Genomic DNA, 22,228 nt, shown 5'->3' with positions numbered 1-22,228 from the left:
TTTGTATTTACCACATCCACAGAAAATATAATTATCACCACGAAATTATAATTACAACTGGAACTGCGCGTGTAGCCATCTTCAGCACACATATCTATCTATCTACCACTTGGTTTGTTAGCAACTAAGCACATCCAAGTCATAAATATAGCTGCTACCTTAACATATATTGGCAACATCATACTTGGTCACAGACCATAAGAGCAACAAGGACCTTACATGCTCAACAAGAGTCAAACCAATTATTAAAAGCTCGCATGAGCAACATAAGAGAACAAGCATATATATATAAGAGAACTATAACCAAGATAGACTCTTGCATTCAAGTACCACTAATAGCAGTAAGAGTACACTCTAAACATGCTAGAAGAGCTAACCATCAAACCTAAGTCACATGTTAACCTAATCAAGCAACCTATGCAGAAATTCATTATAAGATCTCCCATTTAGCATGCTTTGACTTTTACTACATTGCATGGATGAATCGGAGCTGACAAAGCAACAAAAAAAAAAACGATTTTATTGACTTCTAGTTTTTTTTAAAAAAAAATGAGACAAAACAATTTCTTACTAGTGCATGGAAAAGCCGGATGAAGCTCTAACCAAACAAATGGTGCATTAATATGCGTTTTGATTTACCTAGAAACACTTTTTTATTATGTATTTAAACATAATATATATCTCGGTGTTTAACAAAAAACTATGTGACTAGAAAAAACTAGAACAACATAAAGTTTGGAACCGATGGAGTATTTGTCTTCGTACTATCACAAGTGGGAAAATAGGTACAGGCAGTGGCGGATCCAGGGGGGGGGGCTAGGGGGGCAGCAGCCCCCCGTGAGAGTGATTTTATGTGGTATTTACTGTAGAAAAAAACGTGATTTTACCGTTAATCTTCGACATTTGTTCTAAATCTCTATTGATTAGCCCCCCCGAGGTGCTCATCTTGGCTCCGCTAATGGGTACAGGGTCCGAAACGATTTGTAGCTTTCGCTATTCTAATGACAGATGCAAATGTGAAAACAGATCAAGAGCAAATGAAAAGTCTGGAGGATAATTGAGCAGAAACCATTAGACCATGTAACAGGGGACCAACAAACAGTGACAGGTACAAAAACATGCCAACCACAACACTACATAATAACTTAATAACATTATGGTTCTGGCGCGTCCCATTCGCATATGGTAGGCTCAACTCCGTATCATCACACATTCACAGCACTTGGCTACCCACCCCTATCAAGCATCAAGCTTTCCATCGGATCCGGCATATTAGACGACGGCATCGGCCACTGTTGATTGCACGATCCAACAGAAATCCAGAGCGCCACGGCCCACGGTGCGTGCCCGGTGACCACAGTCCATAGCAGCGGCGCAGCCACCAAACGGAACGGGGGATGGTGGGGACAAGGAACAGTGGAAAGGCTATACACTAGTACTGCGTGCAGGCTGGCCGCCTTGTGCTACTGACGACTAGCTGTTGTAGAGGATGACGAAGCACGGGAGCACAGCTCTGGGGTTGTACACCAGCAGCTCGACGTCGTCGCCCCCGACAGCGCTGACGCCGCCGCGCACGGGGACCATGGAGTCGTAGGCCACCTTGTCGTCCGCGGGGCCTCGGGCGACGCGGCCCGCCACGACGCGGCACACCAGCATGGCGCGGCGCACCTGGAGGAAGGCGAACTCGCGCTCCACGTCGGCGGGCAGGGACGCGTGCGCGGCCCACGCGGAGGCGTAGGTGGCGATGCCGTCCACGTCGGCCTGCTTGCCCGCGAAGCCGTGCCGCAGGGTGCTGCACACGCAGCAGTAGGGGCTCCCGCACACGCCGCCGCCGCCCAGGGAGCAGAGCATGGTGGAGCAGTGGAAGCGCAGGCGCTCGTTGCCGTCCACGATGCAGCGCTCCTCCACGACGGCGCCCTCGCCGCAGCGCCGGGCAGCACGGGCGCGGACGAGGTCGCGGTACTCCTCGAAGCGGGCCAGCTCGCGCGGGTTGTGGTGGATCCTGAGGATGCGGCGCACCGCGGGGGCCTTGCCGGCACCGGCACCGGACGCCGCGGCGGGCTTCCACCCGGCGAGGAAGATCATGCGGATGATGTTGAGGCTGGAGTCGAGGTGGGTGAGCTCCGACAGGGAGTGCTTCATCGCCTGGTGGAGCTCCAGCAGCTGCGGCCTGCCCAGCACCTCGCCGCACACCTTGCAGGGGAACACGTCGCCGCGGGCGGCGAACGACCGCGACGACTGCCTGCTCGCCTGCATCAGCTTCTGCGGCGAGGACGGGACGGGGGTGGCGCTGAGGGAGCGCACCGAGAGCGGCGACGACGCGCACGGTGACGACGGCGTGGACAGCACCACCGACGTCGAAGGCTGGTGCGGCAGAGACTGGGCAAGCGGCGAAGATACGGTGGTGGTCACCACCTCCTCTTCCTCCCTGCTGCCCGCAACGGTGCCGCCGTTCTTGGCCCCGGACCCGGAGGAGGAGAAGATGCGGTGGAGGTAGAACCGGAGGCTGGTGGCGAGAGACGACACGTGCCTGCCCGGGGCTCCTCTGACGCTATCGCTGGTAACGGCAGAGGACGACGCTGCCGGGGAGAAGATCAACGGCGATGTCTTCCTCCTCTTGCTGCTCCCACCTCCACCGCCTACCTTCCCATCGCCATCGGCGTCCGCTGCTTCGTCCTCCTCCCGCGCGGCAGGGCCGGGGGAGAAGCAGCAGCTGGCGTGGCCAATGTGGAGGAACAGGAGGAAGAAGAGGGACAGGAAGCCGCGCAGCAGCGAGCCACCACTGCCCGCCATCTCCGATCGACGATCTGTACCGGCAGCTTGCCTATGCCTAGCACCTCAGTCCTCACGCGGACTCAGCTGATCAAATCATGTCGGCGCAGCGCAACGAGAAGTCGAGAAGCATAAAGGAAGGAATCCTCTGACAGGGGAGTGGAGGAAGCAAAGCTAGCTCAATCCGGCCGGGAAGTGATCGTAGAACGCAGGTGGAAAGGGGAGGGGGAAAAAGGCAGGGTGCTTAAAAGAGGAGAAGGGAACGTGACAACGCGGTGTGATGTGTGCTGGTAGGGTACGGAAGCCGAGGGCAAAAGGCGATCCGGCCGGCGGCGAGACAGCAACAGGGTGTCTATACGCAGTGGTACGAGTACGCAGGAGCATGCAGCTACTGCTGCTGGTGTGGGCATGACAGCGCTAGGCTAATCTTGGTGCGCCAGTGCACCACCATGCATGCACCGTCAGCTCGTCACACCGAGGACGCTGTACCTGTAGACTTGCATAGGCGGGGAGACGGGGGAATGATGCCATGGATGTGGACAAGCTACCGATCGATCAATCGGGATCGGGACTGGTTCGAGGCCGGAGGTTGATGGCGCGCCTCATCTCGCCGGTGGGCCGGCCGGGCGGAGCCTGGATTGGAACGTACGTGTAAGGCTTGGAGGGAGCCATCATCATTGTTGAAAGGCCTGACCTGCGCTCCGTCTGTCTCCGGCCGGCCTGCCTCCACATCGACCTTTATGGCTCATCATGTCACGTCTCACTGACCCACTCGTTATTCACCTGCAGATGCACGCAGCGGGTGCCGTGCCGAGATAAAAATGGCTGATTGCTCTGCCCAACGGCGCTCGTCTCGTCGTCCGCGGGGAGCACGCACGCGGGCATGCGGCTGCTGTCCCTGCCGCGCTGCCCTGGCTGCTGGTAACGGGCGGCGAGGCGAGGCGAGACGAGAGGAGAGACAGCGGGCGCGACAAGATGCGACTGTCCCCGCCGCGCTCCCCAACAAGGCGAAACGTGCAGCGGCAGTCTGACCGCGCAGAGATCCCCGTGCTGATAACGCTCGTTCGTCTGCAGCTGCCGCCACGGCAAAACGAGCTGTATTTTGGCGGAGAGTTGCGTGCGTCTCCAGGTCCAGGATTCGTATCACGCTGTGTGCGAGTCCTCTGGCACAGTATATGATGGATGGATGCTACGCATCTAAACGGATGGGAGAACAAACTCGTCAGCAGCGGTTCGTAATCATCTGCATTAGCGTACGTTGTACTCGAGTAGTATATGGGATCCCAGAGACTCGCGAACTACTTGTGTTACCGCATCTCAAATCTGAGTCGTACACTGAACAGAGGGGCGAACGATAATGCTGGTGGCGTGCCCGGCGCACACAAAGACAGACCGGGGTTCTCAAGATTCGCTGTTATCACTTTGTCGTGCTGGCTTACGTACAGTTTACCTCTTATTCTTTAGGCTGTGTTTAGTCGTAGGAATTTGGATTTTGGGGCTACTGTAGCACGTTCGTTTTTATTTGACAAATAGTGTTTAAACATGAACTAATTAGGCTCAAAACGTTCGTCTCGTAATTTCCCACAAAACTGTGCAATTAGTTTTTCTTTTCGTCTATATTTAATGCTCCATACACGGGCCGCAAACATTCGATGTGACAGGTACTGTAGCAACTTTTTGGAAGTTGGGGTGAAACTAAACAAGGGCTTAATGAATAAGATGTTCTGATGGTTTTCTATATGTTTTTAGCGAATGCTTTGCGGTACGGCTCGCGCCATGCATGTTCTGAACCAAAAGGAGAGCACTCGAGTCTATGCACACGACTCAGTACTCCATAGAAGTGCTAGGCAATGCGATCCCCGGACCTCATCATGAAACAAAAAAGTTGCGAGCCAACCGAGAAGTTCAGCAGCATCTTACAAAAAAACACTTGTGAACTTGCAAGCTATTGAAGCTAAGCATACGAACAATCCTTTAATCTTATCTTTTCTATCATTCAAATGAGGTGTACCTATGGTTATTGTATGGTTCTGGCGAATGCTTTATGTCATGGCTTGCCGTGTTGCCATGCACACAACACTCCATGGAGACACTAGAGCATCAGACAATGTGATTCCCAGACATCATCATGAAGCAAAAAAGGAAGTTGCCTGCCTGCCAGAACAAGTAGTAGAGGAACTTTTTTTTCGAATTAGGGATATACCCCATTTCCATTACTATGAACAGAAATACAGCAGAGTTTAGGATTTGTTCAGAGTAGCAAACAGAACAAACAGAGTATCACGCGACAGCAAAAGAAGGTGGAGTTCGAGCCCCACGCCAGATTATATTCCAAAAGCTGATAGTAGAGGAACTTATCATCAAAATTCAAAAATCATTTAATTCCAGCTCACGCTAATAGCATAATTTCAGTTTATAACAATAACAAAGACTCATACTGTATGTAGAAGTGTAAAGGTCCCTTTCCGTAAAACAAAAAAGAAGAAGTGTAAAGGTCCCATGTAAAACATGATAATTCCTAACCCTTTAATTGGGTCCAAGCTTATGACATGCTACAAAGCCAAAGCTATATGGCCAGTATAACCATCAAGCAAACCTATTTGGACCTCTCTGGTTCTACTGTGTCCAAGTAAAATCATCGACACTATATGTCCAGTATCAAGATATTTTGGATGAATAATATGTGTGGCAAGTCTACAAGGAAATATGGAGCTGTATATACGGAAGTTCACCGTTCACCATCTGTGCAGCTACACTTCTGAGCTCTAAAGATTAAAGGATTGTTTCCAAATGTGGCTATAAAATGAAAGGGTATCAGTGCCATCACGTATGACCATGCATCATACGTGAAATGAAGTGTCTGAAGCTCAGAGAAGGAAAAAGGATGCTAAGAAAATTGTTCACCTAAATAAGAAAGCAGGTCGCTTACATAAAGCCTACATGTCTGATGTTGTCTCTTTCTTTGCATTATATCTGATATGTTATTTTGACACAGGCACCCTACCTACTAAATCGCACTAAAATTTCTAAAAAAACCTGTACTGTACTAATCCGCTATTGCAGATACTGTGTTCGTTGCAACATTACAAAATGAAGCTGTTTAACATGGACGAAAGCTGCCGTTTTGAATGAATAGGACTTTATTTTATTTTTTTGGTGGGGGTGTAGAATTAATGAACTTGAGTTATGATATTTCTCATAAGAAACAATCCTAGTTTCTTGGATTCATTTGAACTTGTAAACTATGGTCAGTGTAGAACACAATTTACTGCACATATATGAATTTCAGCAAGCTCAAATCAAATGAACGATAGGTTTTCAAGCATACAAATCTGTAGATAAATACAACCTATGGTTGGATTTCAACTTTTAAAGTCCTACTCCAACAGCAAAGAAAAGGTCACAGCTCACAAGCAAGGTCGAACAATGTATACATAGGGAGACACCAATCACGATTTTTAGGTGAGACATTTCTTTCTTGATTGATGATTAGCAAGATACACCAAAAGAAAAGCCTTAAGTTCTCTGATAATGAGATTGCCCAAGATGATGAAAAGGGAATAGTCAATAGTAACCAACCTGCTCGTGGTGACTTCACTGAAGCAGTTGCCACAGCATCATCTTTCAAGGAAATTGCAGCAGTTTCTTCAAAAGATATACTACAACTAGAATGAAATGCATCTGATTTGTAAGAGATAAATCATCTGGCTGGGGTAATGTCTCCACAGTCTCCCAAACACTTCCTATATGGTTATGCCCAGCGGATTAGGATATTTCAATTTACTGTTTGAAATATGAAATATCAAGTACCTAGATTATTATTTTACTCTTCTCTTAAGTCCTAACCAATAGCTTCTGAAGACAAGGATAGCAAGAGGTTACTTTCATGCCTGAAAATAAATCGTTCTAGTACATTTAACAAGATTAGAATAATAAGATGATATCATACTCTCAGCTCAGGATTACACCTTTTGTTTTAAGATTCATTGCATCATTGTTTTTTTAGAGTTCCATGTATCATTGATCTTTTTTTCTCAAACTTTGACCGACAAATTTATTTAATTATTTACTTATAAGTACTAAAGTGGAAAGCATACCGCTAAAACTGTCATCAAAATAACTTTGAGCATACCTTGGATGTCCTTTTACTCAAAAGTGTATAGAAAAGACAAATAGTCAAACAAATTGAAAATATCAAAAGTGCCATATATTTAAAAACAGAGGGAGTGGACTTCTTTTCCCATTTATCCTTAGAAAAATACTACTAATAGCAAGTAACAACACAGCAATATAGTGGCTATATTGCTATATAGATTGCAAGCATTCACACTTTAAGAGACTATTTGGGTCATTCCATTGCTGTGGAAAGATTTGTCAAACTTTGAGCAAAAGCACAGTAGCAAAAATAAGTTTGTTTCATGATGCATAGTGACAGTCTACCCAAATACTTCCTATATGGCTGTGCCCAAAGGATTAGGATATTTACATTTATTGTTTGAATTCTGCAATATCAAGAAAGTGGATTATTATTTTACTCACTATTTATTCTCACAAGTCCTAACCAATAACTCGTAAAGATAAGAACAGCAAGAGGCTACTTTCATGTCAGAAAATAAATCATTCTAATACATTTAACAAGATTACAAGACCAAGTTGGTATGGTGCTCTCAGTTCAGGATTGCTCTGCAGTATAATTACAAAGATATATGATACCTAAACATATTGCAGTGAATCAAGAACGCTATAACTTCTTCACAAATGATCCCGTAAAAGCTAAGACCTTCGTGCTAAGATATTAAGAAAATTGTTTTACATCAAAGAAGATCATGTCTTTCTATTCTCACGCATTTACCATGACATGCAAATGCAGAAGCAAGACATGTGATACATGATATATCTTGGGAGGCAAGACTACATAAAACACATATTTGTTCAGTGCTAAATTATGTATGAAGCCATGAGCCAAGAACAAGAATGGCATTATGCACTTCCAATTCTCTTGGTAGACCTACTTAACGGTCACTCCATGTGCCCAAGAGGAGAATGCTATGAGAGAGAAATAGAACCAGCACGGCGGGAGGTCTCCCACACTTCCACACCTTGCATCTCTTCTCTTGTCACAAACAAGCAGTCTCCACCCCCTTCAATCATCTGTATCATCCCACGTTTAGCATCCTCTTCTGTGTCCACATAGCAACTCCTGTAAAATCTTTCATCAATTCCTTCACTTTTGGGTCTTTCCTTTATTCCTGATTGCTCTGTCAATTCGCCTGTGTTGTGGCAGTGCTCTTCCAATCGGGACCAAACCTCCAATCCATCGTTTCGGCTGACAAAAACTTGAGACCGGTGACAGCACAGAACACTGCCATAGCCTCCTGCGCTCCCTCGTGGTCCTGATGACATATACACCCAAGGGTCATTACCAAGGCATCTCAGGTCTGCCACTGCTAAATCTCCTGACTTTGAGCAAACCTTGTATATTGCCTGCTGCTTCACATCCACATCTGCATCTGCAAATGGATCCCCAAACCTACTGCTTCTTCCAGCTCCCCCTGGCTCGCTTGTCTCCCACACCACATTCCCAGACCGAATATCCCATAGCCTCATGTAGCCAGAGTAGCCAAATGCCCCGGAACTAACGGATGAGGCAAACACCAGCCCAAGTGCCGGCAGGTGCACCACTCGACCAGGTGCCGATGACTTAGCCGCACTACCACTTTGCCGGTCAATCTCCTGTGTGGGCTTCAGAGTTACAGGGTCAACCGCCAGGATGCAGTTTTCCCGGTGAGACTGTCTCCAACGACGAAGACCTAAACGTGAGACCTATTCGGTAGATTGGGTCACGCACAGTAGAATGGATAGGCAGACAAAACTCCCGTTTTCCAACCGAGGACGCAACCGAGGACGCAAACCTCCACCCCGGCGAGCTCGGCCCCGGCGCACTCCGCCCCGGCGAGCTCGGCCCCGGCGCGCTCCGCCCCGGCGCGGGCGAGCTTGGCCCCGGCGCGCTCCGTCCCGGCGCGGGCGAGCTCGGCCCTGGCGACGGTCGTCCCCGAGCTCCGCCCCTGCTCCGGTCGTCCCCGAGCTCGTGGTGGTGGGACCCGCCGGAGGAGACGCAAAGGAACGAGAGAGGACGCAAATTTGCGTGCAAAATGGCTGCCGTGTTTCGTCGGAGGCAAAATGGCTGCCGTGTTTGGGTAGTCTGTTGGAGGATGATTTTTCTACGTAAAAGCACTGTGCGCTACGGTTTGGGTAGTCTGTTGGAGACAGTCTGAGGGCACTCAAACGTTGCCAAGATGGGTGAATTCTTGTCAGCGACATCAGTAGGAGGACGGGCCGCAACGGCGACGACCTTCGCCTTGCTCACGCGAGTGTCAGTGGGATCCGACCACTGAACGGAGGCGACATGTTCGCCGTCGAGAAAGTCGTACACGTGAAGCCCAGGAGCGGAGTCAGACCCAAGGACGGCGAGTCTGGGGGGCAGCTGCAGGAGGGAGGTGATGCGGTGGAGGTGGGTCCGGAAGGTGGTGTGGTGATCCAGCGCCGGGGAGTAATAGGTGACCAGCCCGGCGCCGTGGGCGAGGCATAGCGACCCGTCGTGGTGCGGCGCAAGGGCGGTGGGGAAGGGCTCGGAAGCGGGGCAGAGGGTGGAGGCGAGGGAGGCTGAGAAGCCGCGGAGCGGCGGCGGAGATAGCGCAGTGAGGAGATGGGCGTGGAGGCAGTAGAAGTTGGCCTCGTCGAGGAGGACGCGCGCGGGGAAGTCGGGCGCTGCGGAGGATGGGGAGCGGATGGCAGCGAGGACGGCGGATAGGAGGGCTGGGTCGCGGTCCACAAAGGTTGGGGTGGGGGAAGGGAAACCGAGAGAAAGGGAGAGGGAAAGGGAGCTTGCCTCCAGCGAGAAGAGCTTGCCCCCCACGTTGAGCTGCTTCATCGTGCCGCTCCGGCCGCCGCCGCCGACGGTTCCCATCGCTGCTAGTTGCTGTTCGGCTGTCCGACGAGGCGACGAGTTTTCTTCAGACTTGTTCACACAAGCGTATGAATGAGACGCGGCAGTGGGCCTGCCCGAAGCGAAGGCTACGAAGGCGGCCCAATCCTCGTAGGCCCCAGGATGGGGCAACAGTACAAACGAACAAATTGAGCCATATTTCAAATTCTCTCTATATATAGAAAGAGCCATTTTCAGATAATAATGAGAAATTCCCCTAAAAATAAAAGATAATAATGAGACACTATTCTCAAAAAAATCTATAAAAAAAGATAATAATGAGACACTCGTACTTCATGGGTACCTCAAAACAACAATATTATGTATCGCAAAAAAAAACAATATTATGTTTTCAAAAGCAACATGATTTTTTTTTCTTGTTGAGCGCGGGACATCTATGGTGTTGGTTTCCTAGTCCATTTTCTCGTGAGCCATCTTCCGTTACACCTAGGTGGGCAAGTAACAAAGTAGATTCACCTCCAAATTTCTGAACATGTTTCGAAACACATGGAGCAATGCTTTGTACCGAACTTGTTCTAGAGATCTCGGCCCAGCGGAATGATCTTCAAAGCCATACGTCAGCTTCTTCTTTTGCGTTTTAGGGGGGTGTTTGGTTCTTTAGTCGCTTCATGTCACATCAAATGTTTATATGTTAATAAGGAGCATTAAATATAGATTAATTACAAAACCAATTACATAGATGGAGGTTAATTTGCGAGAAGATTTTTTTAAGCCTAATTAATTTGTCATTAGCATATGTTTACTTCAGCACCATATTGTCAAATCATGGACTAATTAGGCTTAAAAGATTCGTCTCGCAAATTAGTCGCAAGTTGTGCAATTAGTTTCGTAATTAGTCTATATTTAATACTCCATGTATGTGTCAAACATTCGATGTGACAGAAATTTTAGGAGGGATTGTAGTAACTAAACATGCCTTAATCTTTTGGCTTTTAAGCATGCACCCCGTTCATGTAACTCGTCTGCGCACGAGGCTACTCAGTTAGCTAGAGAATGGGATCCGGGCCAGGTGCAAGTATGGACGGATGACCTTCCTAGCCGTGTAAACGTTGCCGTAGCTCACGATTCAGTTGAGCTATCTTTGATTAATACAAGGCCATACAGCCGAGGAGTGTGATAAAAAAAGAATATTTTTCCTTAAGCTGCAATATTACGGATTTGAAAATAAAGTATTAATAACTGCCAAAAAGGCCAATGAGGTCGAAGGGAAGTGGCACATTGTTAGAGCAGCAACAACGCAGGCAGACAACACCGCTAGCCTCAGAAAAAAGTTAAGGTTCCACGTAAGAGAGCTACACCGAAACTAAGGCCTTAGTTCGTGAAAATTTTTGGAAAATGATACCGTAACATTTTTGTTGTTATTTAGTAATTAGTGTTCAATCATAATTTAATTAGGCTTAAAAGATTTATCTCGTAAATTTCGTCTAAACTATGTAATTAGTTTTATTTTTTATTTATATTTAATGCTTTATACATGCGTTTAAAGATCTAACGTGACGGAGAATCTTAAAAAATTTTGTAAAATAAAAGAAAACTCAACAGCACCTAATATTTCTCCAATCCAGACACACCGCCATATTCTTTCCCTATGGTCCTACCACTATCTTTGGTCCCCTACCTTTATTCTTGAAATCAGTTCACATGTGTTTCTCTCTCTTTAGTGGTCCCAACAATTACTGCCTCATTGCCACAACACTGCTCCGATTCGTTGCTTTGCCCTTGTTTAGTTGCTACCCAATTTTCAAAAAGTTGCTACAGTACCTATCACATTGAATGTTTGCGGCCCATGCATGTAGCATTAAATGTAGACGAAAAGAAAAACTAATTGCACAGTTTGGTGGGAAATTGCGAGACGAACGTTTTAGCCTAATTAGTCAATGTTTGGACACTATTTGCCAAATAAAAACGAAGGTGCTACAGTAGACCCAAAATCCAAATTTCACGAACTAAACAAGGCCTTTGTCTTTGTGTCCGACGAGGCCACGTTTAGTTCCCAAAACTTTTAACTTTGGCGTTACGTAAAAAGAAGATTTTTCATCACATTAAATTTGTGGTATATATATAGAGTATTAAATGTAGATGAAATTAAAAACTAATTGCACAGTTTGATTGAACTTTGCGAGACAAATCTTTTGAGCATAATTAGTCAATGTTTAGATAATAATTTATAAATACAAACAAGATTCCTACAGTGTTTGCCGTCACATCAACCACCGTGCAAATACCGCCGAGCTAAACAAGGCCGAGGCTATGCGACTGTTTACTTTCAAATTTTGTTTCCAAAAAATGCTACAGTTTGGAGCATTAAATGTAGACGAAAAAAAACTAATTGCACAGTTTGGTTGAAAATCGCGAGACGAACATTTTAAACCTAATTAATCCATAATTGAACACTAATTATCAAATAAAAATGAAAAGTACTACAGTAACCTAAATTCCAAAATCCAGCCAACTAAACACGCGCTATATACTCTTCTGCAGGAGCCTCTGAGACTGACGCTTCGCGAGGCCACAAGTTGATGTGACATGGAGGTCTGCTGTGAACATGAACAATAGAGCAGCTTGACAGGAGTGTTGGGGAAGCCCATGCCAGTATGCTACCTAGTCACCTAGGAAGATCTAAAGATTCCCCTAGACGATTGCTAGTCATGGCGTTTCTTTCAAAAAAAAAATCTAGCTTGAGTTTTGCAAGAAGTATATTAATAAAGAAAAAAGTTTGGCATAAGAAAAAAAACCAAAAATTATAAAAAGAAAGCAATAGTTAGGGGTGTTGGGTAGGACTCCTCCTGAGAAGATGGAGCCGTTTTAAAGAAGTCGTCGGCTCCTCTGTTTATAATAAAAAAATTGGCTTCTCCTACAAAGCGTTTGGTAGAGCTCCTCCGGATGAGCCAGAGCCCAAACGAGCCATACCAGACAGGTCCTTAGTTCTCAAGGCATCAATCATCCTATCTTCTCTCAGCCAACAAGCGCCCACCACTTCGTTTCTTACTTGATTTTCGCTACTAGCTTGTTTGCCGTCGAATGTTATCGAGGATTCCTTTCCTTCCACAATTCTCAGAAAACTAGCATGATGATGAATTTAAATCCTTTGGTTGATGCATTTAGAGTGGTGCCGACCTACGTCCACCATTCCTCAACTATGGAGAAATGGTCCCAAGAGATTTTGCTTGGCAGTTTACGAGCAGAGTATCGGCAATATGCCATGCGTGGATTGCCGTTTGGTCATGTGTTTGACACAAGGACATGCTCCCTTTGTCCTGAAAGAATAAATTCCTAACAACTTTAGAACAGATTAGCAACGAAGATAAAAGACCATATTGCCCCTCATTAAACTGTTGAATCTTAATCTCTAGTCACCGAGAAGCCTAATAAATAGTGTCGTTTGGAATATCCAATAACAACACAGGAAAGAAATGTTATGTTAAATGCGACCTAGGCTACGTGAGAGATTAATGTGGATCTATGGACTATTCACATCCAGGAATCGATTCTTTTAGAGACAAATTTTTAGGCTAGAAATTGATTCTTTCAGGGACGGAGGGAGTACTGTCTAGTTGAGCCATCCTCAGATAATGAGTCTTTAAGAAGCATACTCATCATAAAAAAAAAGGATGTGACATTACTAACTATTGGAATTTCAATTTTGATATCAATAGTTCATTCTATCTTACAATATCCATGATATAATCAATATACAGCAAAGGATAATTCACAAACAAATACAAAAAGATAACTTTACAGAACAAGCTCATGTACCAAGCGGGGCCTAACTAAGCAGAAGATCCCGAACTCTCACTGGTCTTTTCACAGCATTTGTGAAACCCTGCACATTGCATAGTCACCTTCATGAGATAATGGCAAAAGAAATGAGGACAAATGTAGCCATGAGTCTTGGAAAATCCTAGTCCAAAGACAGTGCAATTACAGGACACTGGTATACACAAAGATATCTCGGCAACAAAAAAAATTAATCAAGCATCAAATGATTGAATCACTGATTAGACATAATGACATTAAATAGCAAATCAATTTTACACAATGGAGTTAGTGTAGCACTTAGTTAGCTGCATTCTGCTCAGGTTCTTTAATACAATGATATACTACACAGTTATCCTGCGAGAAATAAAAACATTCTGACAGCGTTTAGTTGGGAGCGTGCAAATAAAAAAAAATCTAATGTATCACTGGATGTGGCCCTAGGTTTCACCTATCCTCACATTAAATGTTGTTTTCTACTACTTTATGGATGTCCTCAATATTTTCTCCTTCCAAAAGCTTAAGCAAAACAACTTCTAAAAAAGGGTTATTCCCAATCCAGCATGCTGGACCTAGGACCACATCCAGCAAATTTAATTATGAGGGACAACGAATTCCATGAGACAGGATTATTAGTGCATGTGTTTATTATATGGAAGCAGGTCAAAGGAGGTATTTTGGCATAGCAATGGATAGAAAGAACACCTCATTATATTTGAAGATCAGAGGGCGTGAATCCCTCTGAAGTGTTCCTCCTTGCAGCCCCACATCGCTACGAGTTTTTGCATCTACTGGTCTTTCCTTCCTAAACCTGTTTTTGTCAAAGTAGGTAAACTTCACCACAATCATAATTGCAGGTAAAATGGCAAGTTGACATCTCACTAATAGTAATTTAATATTGCTACATTACCTGCCAAAGAAATTTGTTCCGCGACTGGAGTGTTTTTTGGCAGGTACAGAATCTTTACCATTCACATTAGAGGCTGAGTTTGATTGCATTTCAAGGGTAGATGAACTGCAATTAGAACTATCCTTGGAAGAATGTAAAGCTGGACGGATGGAATTAGCTACTGTTTTCTTCCTTATAGCTGATAAAGCTTCGCTCTTCATATCTCCATCATTAGATTGGTTCAACAATTTGCCAGCACTATCTTTAATGATCTTTTGCTTCTCTACCTGTATCAAGGATAGTATGTTCACAAGGATGAGGGAAAAAAATCACTTTGTTCTAACACTGAATTTCTCATGTGACCAAGTATACCTTGGCCCTGTTTGATTTGGTTTATTCAGATTCTCATGTAAATAAATGAAGCCAAAACAAAAGGTGAGCAAGCACCAGATTTGGCATAAGGAATATCAACATAATATTTCAAGAGCACATATTGAGTTACTGAATAATTCAGAACCTCCGTTAGTACAGCAAGAGAAACTATTCAAGGGGCAGCTGGGTCATATAGTCACAATCAATGAACAAAATTTTGTTAATTGGCAATGCAAGGTGCTTTTTTTCTCAGCTACTTTTAGAGGTCCAATGTGACTTGCTGACATATTATAAACAATGCATGGTCACCTCAAAGAGACAAGAGGGTATGCATTTAGTTTTCAGCGTTAAATTAAGAAGTTATTTAAGTTATGCTAGGTATTAAGAGCTAAGCAAAACATGAAACAACTTTGCATCCTTAAAATTTAGAAGGGCCACTCACCTCATGCACCAAAACCTGTTTCATGGCTAAAGACAGACCAATGTGCTCTGATTGATAGCCCTGATATCAACTGATATGTTAGGTATTATAATAAGAGTGCATAAGTTAAACTGATAATGAAGACTGAAATATTAGACAGACCTTGAAATTTATGACATTATTGATTGGAGGATAAAGAGAGAGTGATGAAACTTCATGGGGCACTACAGATATGTTTGCCTTTTCTTGAGGGACAAACTTTGTGTTTCTGTATGTAACTGAATAGGAGACCATAGTATCAACTAGCTGCACAAGTTCATCCTTTTCTCTTTCTGACAGCAAATTCAGTGCTACCTGAAAATATCATGCATTGTTAGAAACCTTGTAAAGTCATGAAAATATAGGCCTATATTGAAACTTGCAACGCCATCTGGAACTCATATGTTCTGAACTAGTAAATGTGGATTGACTGAGGGTCTTAAACCTATTTCTTAGTTGCTATATTATTTCAAAAATAACAATTAAGCTATGAATTTCATACTTCCGCGCTTCATTTATGTCCATATTTAACTAGTTCAAAGTATTAGAAACGTATATTACCATACAATACTAACCTTCACTTGTTCATCATCATGAAGGCAGGTGAGTTTTGAGCAAATAAATATACCAACAGAGTAATTTCACTATCAAGGTTTGGTAAGATTACTAGATTAGTGAATGACAACTTACAGGTCTCAAACTCATTGGAGAGAGAATATGTAAAAAGGGGGAAGCAATGTCTTCAACGAATGATTCTACTGAGGTGCCTTGAAACAAATGGTGACATTTGGTTTTGCCAGGTCTTCAACATGTCTTTCTTTTCTAAAAGCAATGCTCGAGACCTGAAAAAATATCTACATTAATCCCACTAATGGGAAGCAAAAAATATATTTATGTGAAAAAATTACCTCTGCAAAGCTTTTGGCCATTCAATATTTGGCTTCTCAACTTGAGCAACCATGCGGCTTATAGTGATAGCAATTGGAGGTTGATATGCTGAAACAAGTGGTTTAACTTTGTTAGTCAAATCTCAATACAAAAAAGAAAATATACAGCCAGTCTGATTCTACCATGAAGTGGCATCTGCTGAGTCCGGTAAACATACTGGGTCAAGGAATCTGAAACTCCAAGTATATCGAGACATTTTACCTGCATGGCAGTTTGAGCTATAGTAAGTATGAAAATGAATTATAGAAGGAAGAAAATCAAGAGTTGTGCAAACCAAACACCTAACATAATTAACCAAGAATAGCGTTTTGTACAGATACTCACAGTCTTTTGCAACATTGGGTCATGATACGATAGTCTCAAGAAATTTTCATGGATCCCATCCATAGCAACTTCATAATCACCACTGCAAATTGAATATTTAGCATGAATAAGTGATGCCAGTTCAAAGAAACAATGTAAGAAATCTGACAAAAGAGAATTTTACCGGTTAGATATGAGTGTGAAGAGAGAGTCTATGTCCTTGTCTTCATTGAAAAGGCTTTCAGCCTTTCCAGACCGCTTGAGTCTTTTCTTTTGCAAAACCTGAGGAACAATGAAACTTAATAAGATGATTTTGGGTGAAACTTTGGTAGCATGGGTCCTAATACTTGATTTAAATATAAGAACAGGGGTAATCAGAAGACATATGTCTATTCAATGAAAATATTAAAGCATGTGGCTTTCTAGAAGCAAAAGGATGTAGAACAAGGCCTCTTTATGTAAGAACATGGCTTTTCTTAGTTCAGAGAAAGCTTCTAGAATGTTGCATCACATTGTTTCTGGTAGTGAATATCATTAGCAGTGCAGACTTGTGGGGTCTATGGGAACTAAGAAATGCTTATATGTTTTTAGAATCCTTCTTCTTGGATCAGTTTGGAGAAGCTGCTGGAAAGAATAGCTGGTAAGGCACAAGGTTGGATGATTCTGTGTCCAGTGAAAGAAAAACAAGTTCTGGAAAAGACTATTGCTGTGCTAAGGTCACTGGCGGCAGACCTGATCAGACTGTCAAGCTAATCTTGGAGGATGACCTCAGGAATCTGACACTCAAGACAAGATTGCTATAGGGTTTTTTTTTGTGTCTCTGGTGTTTGGGAGAACAAGCTAGGGGCCAACAAAGTGTGGCACGTTGTCTAGCGTTGTTGCTTTGGTGTAGTGGAGAGTGCAAGGCGCAGGGGATACTTGTCGGTTGATGTTATTTTCAAATTCTAGTGGTTGTTTGGTTGGTGTGAGAACTGCTTGGCAGCATCCCCACCTCTGCTGTAATGGACATGCGTCTTGGCTTTTGCTAAGACTGGGGAATAAAGCCCTAAAGTTCTAAAAAAAAGGAGAGAAGGGTAAGGTTCATAAAGTTGATAGCAAGGCTGGAGAAGTATGTTTAGCTGCAGTCACTATAGCATTGGTCCATAAGATGGCTTTCGTTATGATTGGTGCGGTGGTACTCATGTTCAGAGTCAATGCCAAAACTTCAGGAATACACCAATTGCTTGAACAAATGATTATATACACAGAAAATAAAAGAGAATTACAGAAGAGGATACAGGGAAAAAACATCAAACCTGCTTCCAAACGTCAAGGATGCTTTTTGACTTATCTTTCTGTCCAATTACTTGTGAATCGAACGCTGTCTGCTCCACAACACGTATCATTAGGTAAATAATATCGTATATATTGATAGTATCATCATATTGGTAACTAAACCAGTTCACTTACAATGTTTAGTGCCACTCTTTTCTTGTTCAAAAACTGAAGTGTGTTTAGGCATGAACGGATGTCACATTCTGCAGGGATATATTTCTCATCAGTCCAATGTCTATGAAAATAACCATTCATCTCAGTGGGCAAAGATAGTCCATGCAAATAGTAGAGTTTCCATTCATCCACTGGAAGTATTAGAGTTCACGATACAGGCAAAGGAAAAAGGAAATGAAAGGAAAGCCTCATAGCCAGGTCAAAGATTGCAATGCAAATTAAGATAGTAGATTTCTATTAATCAGGCTGAACAGCTGGATGTTAGTATTTTATGTTAATGAATTGTGAATCCTATTAATTCATTGTACAACAAGAGTTCAAAATATTTGTCAGTTTTCTTTCAAAGTAAAAATGTGTCATTTGGATGAAGCTAAAGAAATTGTACCAGTGTACTCCGCTAATGCAGAAAGAGCGATCGAGCTTGTCTTGAAACCTTCGTTTTTGCATATATACTTGAGCCTAAGGAGAAGTGAAGTATTAAAAAGATGGGCTGTGATAAAAGTATGTTTGTGGGTACAACCAATTTTGTCATGAGATGAAGCTAAAGGAATAAGTGCATTCACATCACCTGTTCACCACGCGGCTAATTGTCGGCTGCACAAACACATGAACCCTGTGAATTTAAACCAGTCCTCATAAGCAAACATTTAATGGTTTACAACTGTACCAAACATAATGAGTACAGAGAAGGAAATATATTACTTGGCTACTTGGCGCAGTTGTCTCAGGGCTGGAGCATAAAGGTCATTGCATATACAAATTACCTTTGAAAATTGTATAATTAGTACTTATTGTATCTAATAGAGTAATAGACTTTAAAGACAAAAAAAATGGTGGCAAAGAGTTTAGCTTCAATGCTTACAGGCCTCAGTAGTTTTGCTGTTCTATGACTTTTCCTAGATGCCTTTCGGGCTTGAGTTTCCTCACCATTAGTGCTCCTGTCGGAATTATTACTCTTTTCAGCATTGATCTGCGAGAGAACAGACCATGTAATGCAAAAAACTTGTTTGGTAAGGTGAAAAAAATACATGCAAGCCGAAAATAATAAGTAAAGCTGAGCAAAGTGCTAAATAAGATGTCAGGTGAGGATTACCATCTTCAAGATGACCTCCACTGCACCTTTTCCATCACCAAGCGCTCCATCAATTTCATCAATTACCTAAACAGGACAGAATACTCAACAGAATAGAAAAGGAGCTATTGGACAAAGTAGCAGCTGTATTAAATGTACCAGACACTTGGGCTTCGAATCTGACATGATCGAGTTCATCTGAACTACATCGAGAATTTTTGTTTCAATGGATGAAGCAGAACGGTCATCATTGGCATTAATCTGCATTTAATACTGAATGTAAGCAACATACAGAACTTGAATTGAAAACAGGAATTAAGTAGGTTAGCTAAATTAGAAGTGTCCATGATAAATCGTGTGGATATACTCTAATAATACCAAGACAGACCAGTATTCAGTAGGAGACTATATTGGATGGATTACCAACCACAATTTATCTTCCCCATTATTAAAAAAAAAAGACCACAATTTATCTTCCATGGGAGCATTAGAGCTCAACAGGCCAACTAGTCAAATCAACCACTCAAGCATTTTTTAACTAGAAGCAGTGTTTTTTGGAGCAAACGTTAATAGAAGGAAAATCAATTAGGTCTCACCTTTCAATGTAACATAATAGCATTGACACAAATATATTATGCAATGAAATGTAGTCATGACTTCAATGTAACAAAACTGAAACAGGGGGATTTGGAAGCATAGCAGCAGATATATACGGCACTAATCATATAGCACACAAATCTTTAATAGTCATGCATCATCATGTTAGACAACCAACGCACTGCTAGCATTGTATGACCATAACACAGACCTCCACAACATGGTAGCCACAATGTCTGGCTGCAACATGAGCAAGTGTAGTCTTTCCAAGTCCAGGTGGACCACATAGTAGCAACACCTGCAACATCAGGAGGGTATTCAATTGCAGTAGTGAACCAGTGTGTGCGTGACAAACCAGCAAATATTTATAGACAGCTTTTGGTCACAAACTTGAACATACGACACAGCAGTGCTGGCCCACCTTTTGTTCTGGTGTATTATCAACTGATGCCTTTTTGCTGAAGGAGCCACCCAAACCTTCTGGATTGCTGCTTTGTGCATTCAGGGGTGTGTCATCTTGACTTGCAACAGGACCCCCCTTACTCTTGGAAAAGAAATTTCTGTTACTTGCATTCTTGTGGATGGTTGAAGAGTGTCGACGTAAGGCAGATAAGACATCATCACCCGTTGCCCGAATATGGGACCCAAAAACACAGGAGTCCCATTGTTTTAGCCATAGAAGTGCCTGAGCAAGGCACATACACATATGTCAAGTGAAAATGTTAGGCAAAAGACGGAAACCTTGACTTTGAAGTAGCAAGGTGCAATTTGGAATAGCTTTACCTCTCGGTTTGTGTGCTCATCACTTAATAGCTCTGTGAAAGAATTTGGTGCATACTTTTCCACCCAAAGTTTTTCTGTGACTAGTGGAGTCACTGAACAAGCCACGCGGTCTATTGAGTCTGTACTTTCCTGCAATGCCTGCATATACATAATGAAAAGTATGTTAATCAAGTACTTCAATTGACTTATAATTTAATCATCACGCCATATAAGTATATAACCAATCATAAAAAATTATTAGTCAAGCCCTTCCTTAAGCTAGTAGTCAATACATGTTCTAGACATGGTTAGGTCATACTGTACACTTGGAAGACCCTATGAACAATCCAATGCTCAGAATCAAACATTGTCTTCTAAACCACTCAACAATAGAATTATTATTTAACTTACGGAATGTTTGTGGAAATTTTTCGTAGTGAAATCCACAAGGAACAAGAGCACATGCACCCCGTTTTGGGCAAAATGTTAAAATTTCCACAAAAAACTCAAGTAGCAAGAGTAACCATCTTTTCCTAGTACTATTCAACAATATCCACTAAATTTCCAGTGTTTCCCAGATAAGGATCATTTGATTCTTAGAGTTCAGTTTAGATTGTACTAGTGCTCCCAGTTTAGTTATAACTAAACATTTAAACAATGACGTGTTAGGACAGCCATGAAGTGTGATCTATAGAATATGCCTAACGTGTGCATCTACATATGTACCTTAGCTAAAGCCTCCTGCTCAGCACGCCTTGTTAGTGAGTGAAAGGATTCTGAGAGCAGGCCTGCAGAAACACATACGACGTGAACAAACAAACCAAAAGCATCCTCAATCTTGAGAGAAATAAGTACTGTAAGAGCGAGTAATAAATCACTCAGTAACTAACCCTTGTGGTTGCTGTTTGGGTTGGAGAAGTGAGCCCCTTGCCTAGTTCCGTTAATTCCTCGACCGACCAACCCCTCCATTGCAAGCTTGGCATAAACCCTCTCCCCATTGGGGGCAGTGACGGGCACAGAGTCTCCATGGATCTCCGACGCGAACCGCGAGATTGTCTTCTCGGCGACGAAGATTTCAGGGGCGGGAGGCGGCGAGTATCGCAGCCAATCCTCGTCCTCCGAGTCCTCCTGCTCAACGTTTCTCCGCTTACTTCTCTCCTCTTCCTCATCCTGCTCCGGCGGCGGCGGAGGCGGAGGCCGCTTCAAACCGCCCGACGCTTCATCTTCGCACGCGTTTGACCAATTTAGTTAGCAATAGAAACAATCGAGGGCTAGGTTCTGATATACAAAGAAGGGGTGAATTGCATACTTGCTCGTAGCGCGGCTGAGTCCTGCGGCTGAGGGGAATCGCACGGTTGGTCCGAATCGCCGGGAGGCGGGACGAAGCCCTCGTCGGGGTCGTCGAAGTAGGCGTCCTCCTCTTCCTCAGGGACTAGGCCGTGGCTCTCCATCCACTCGAGCTCGTCCGGATCTGGCATCTCCATGTCCATGTCCATCGCCGACTCGCCGGCGCAGCGGTAGCCTGGCGGCGGCGGAAATGCGGAGAGTCGATGGCGGGAAGTGGCGGAAATGGAGTGGGCGTTGCCGCCTTCTGCCTGATCTGTTTTTATGGCGGGCCACGCGGTATGGATCAGCCCAACATGAACTCTTAAGCCCATGTAGGAGTACAGACTATATCTTGTTCATTATCAGTATTTCTATTAGAAAAACAATCTACTAAGAGTAGTGTGTACCTTTCTGAAGCAAGTCAAAGTTATTTAGGTTCTGTTGTAAAAAAAAGTTATTTAGGTTTCATTTGGCACA

At 43.7% G+C, this 22,228-nt stretch overlaps 3 protein-coding genes across 3 annotated transcripts; all 3 read right to left on the bottom strand.

Moving 5' to 3' along the window:
• Nucleotides 1-1,033: 1,033 nt before the first annotated feature.
• On the bottom strand, nt 1,034-4,059 carry LOC136502064 (uncharacterized). The gene has a single exon (XM_066497554.1). It carries the CDS (start codon nt 2,791-2,793, stop codon nt 1,474-1,476), a length of 1,320 nt encoding a protein of 439 aa, XP_066353651.1. The 5' UTR covers nt 2,794-4,059; the 3' UTR covers nt 1,034-1,473.
• A 781-nt stretch (nt 4,060-4,840) lies between these two features.
• On the bottom strand, nt 4,841-9,950 carry LOC136502057 (protein ENDOPLASMIC RETICULUM-ARRESTED PEN3-like). Its single transcript, XM_066497540.1, has 2 exons — nt 9,041-9,950; nt 4,841-8,562 (listed from the first exon to the last, which is right to left on the bottom strand). The coding sequence occupies exons 1-2, from the start codon at nt 9,947-9,949 to the stop codon at nt 7,819-7,821; spliced, it is 1,653 nt and encodes a 550-aa protein (XP_066353637.1). The 5' UTR covers nt 9,950; the 3' UTR covers nt 4,841-7,818.
• Nucleotides 9,951-13,411: 3,461 nt separating this feature from the next.
• On the bottom strand, nt 13,412-22,025 carry LOC136502047 (uncharacterized). Its single transcript, XM_066497533.1, is given in 25 exon segments — nt 13,412-13,601; nt 14,240-14,345; nt 14,445-14,710; nt 15,238-15,297; nt 15,379-15,570; nt 15,946-16,012; nt 16,014-16,097; nt 16,164-16,251; nt 16,326-16,404; nt 16,528-16,609; nt 16,691-16,788; nt 17,802-17,870; nt 17,956-18,023; nt 18,380-18,453; nt 18,563-18,607; nt 18,697-18,758; nt 18,857-18,964; nt 19,088-19,153; nt 19,226-19,327; nt 19,875-19,961; nt 20,085-20,348; nt 20,447-20,584; nt 21,152-21,213; nt 21,316-21,648; nt 21,735-22,025. Coding segments are annotated over 25 exon segments (2,844 nt in total). The 5' UTR covers nt 21,922-22,025; the 3' UTR covers nt 13,412-13,544.
• Nucleotides 22,026-22,228: the final 203 nt, after the last annotated feature.

This window comes from Miscanthus floridulus, chromosome 1 (assembly GCF_019320115.1).
Source record: "Miscanthus floridulus cultivar M001 chromosome 1, ASM1932011v1, whole genome shotgun sequence".
Taxonomy (NCBI): Eukaryota; Viridiplantae; Streptophyta; class Magnoliopsida; order Poales; family Poaceae; genus Miscanthus; species Miscanthus floridulus.
This window is presented reverse-complemented; position numbering and strand designations above follow the sequence as displayed.

What these genes read in the sequence shown, in the direction of transcription:
- LOC136502064 (XM_066497554.1), bottom strand. Translation starts at nt 2,793, where the DNA reads ATGGCGGGCAGTGGTGGCTCGCTGCTGCGCGGCTTCCTGTCCCTCTTC.
- LOC136502057 (XM_066497540.1), bottom strand. Translation starts at nt 9,949, where the DNA reads ATGGCTCTTTCTATATATAGAGAGAATTTGAAATATGGCTCAATTTGT. An exon ending in CGTTTGAGTGCCCTCAGACT is followed by an intron (nt 8,563 to 9,040) that starts GTCTCCAACAGA and finishes CGTTGGAGACAG; the next exon opens with TCTCACCGGGAAAACTGCAT.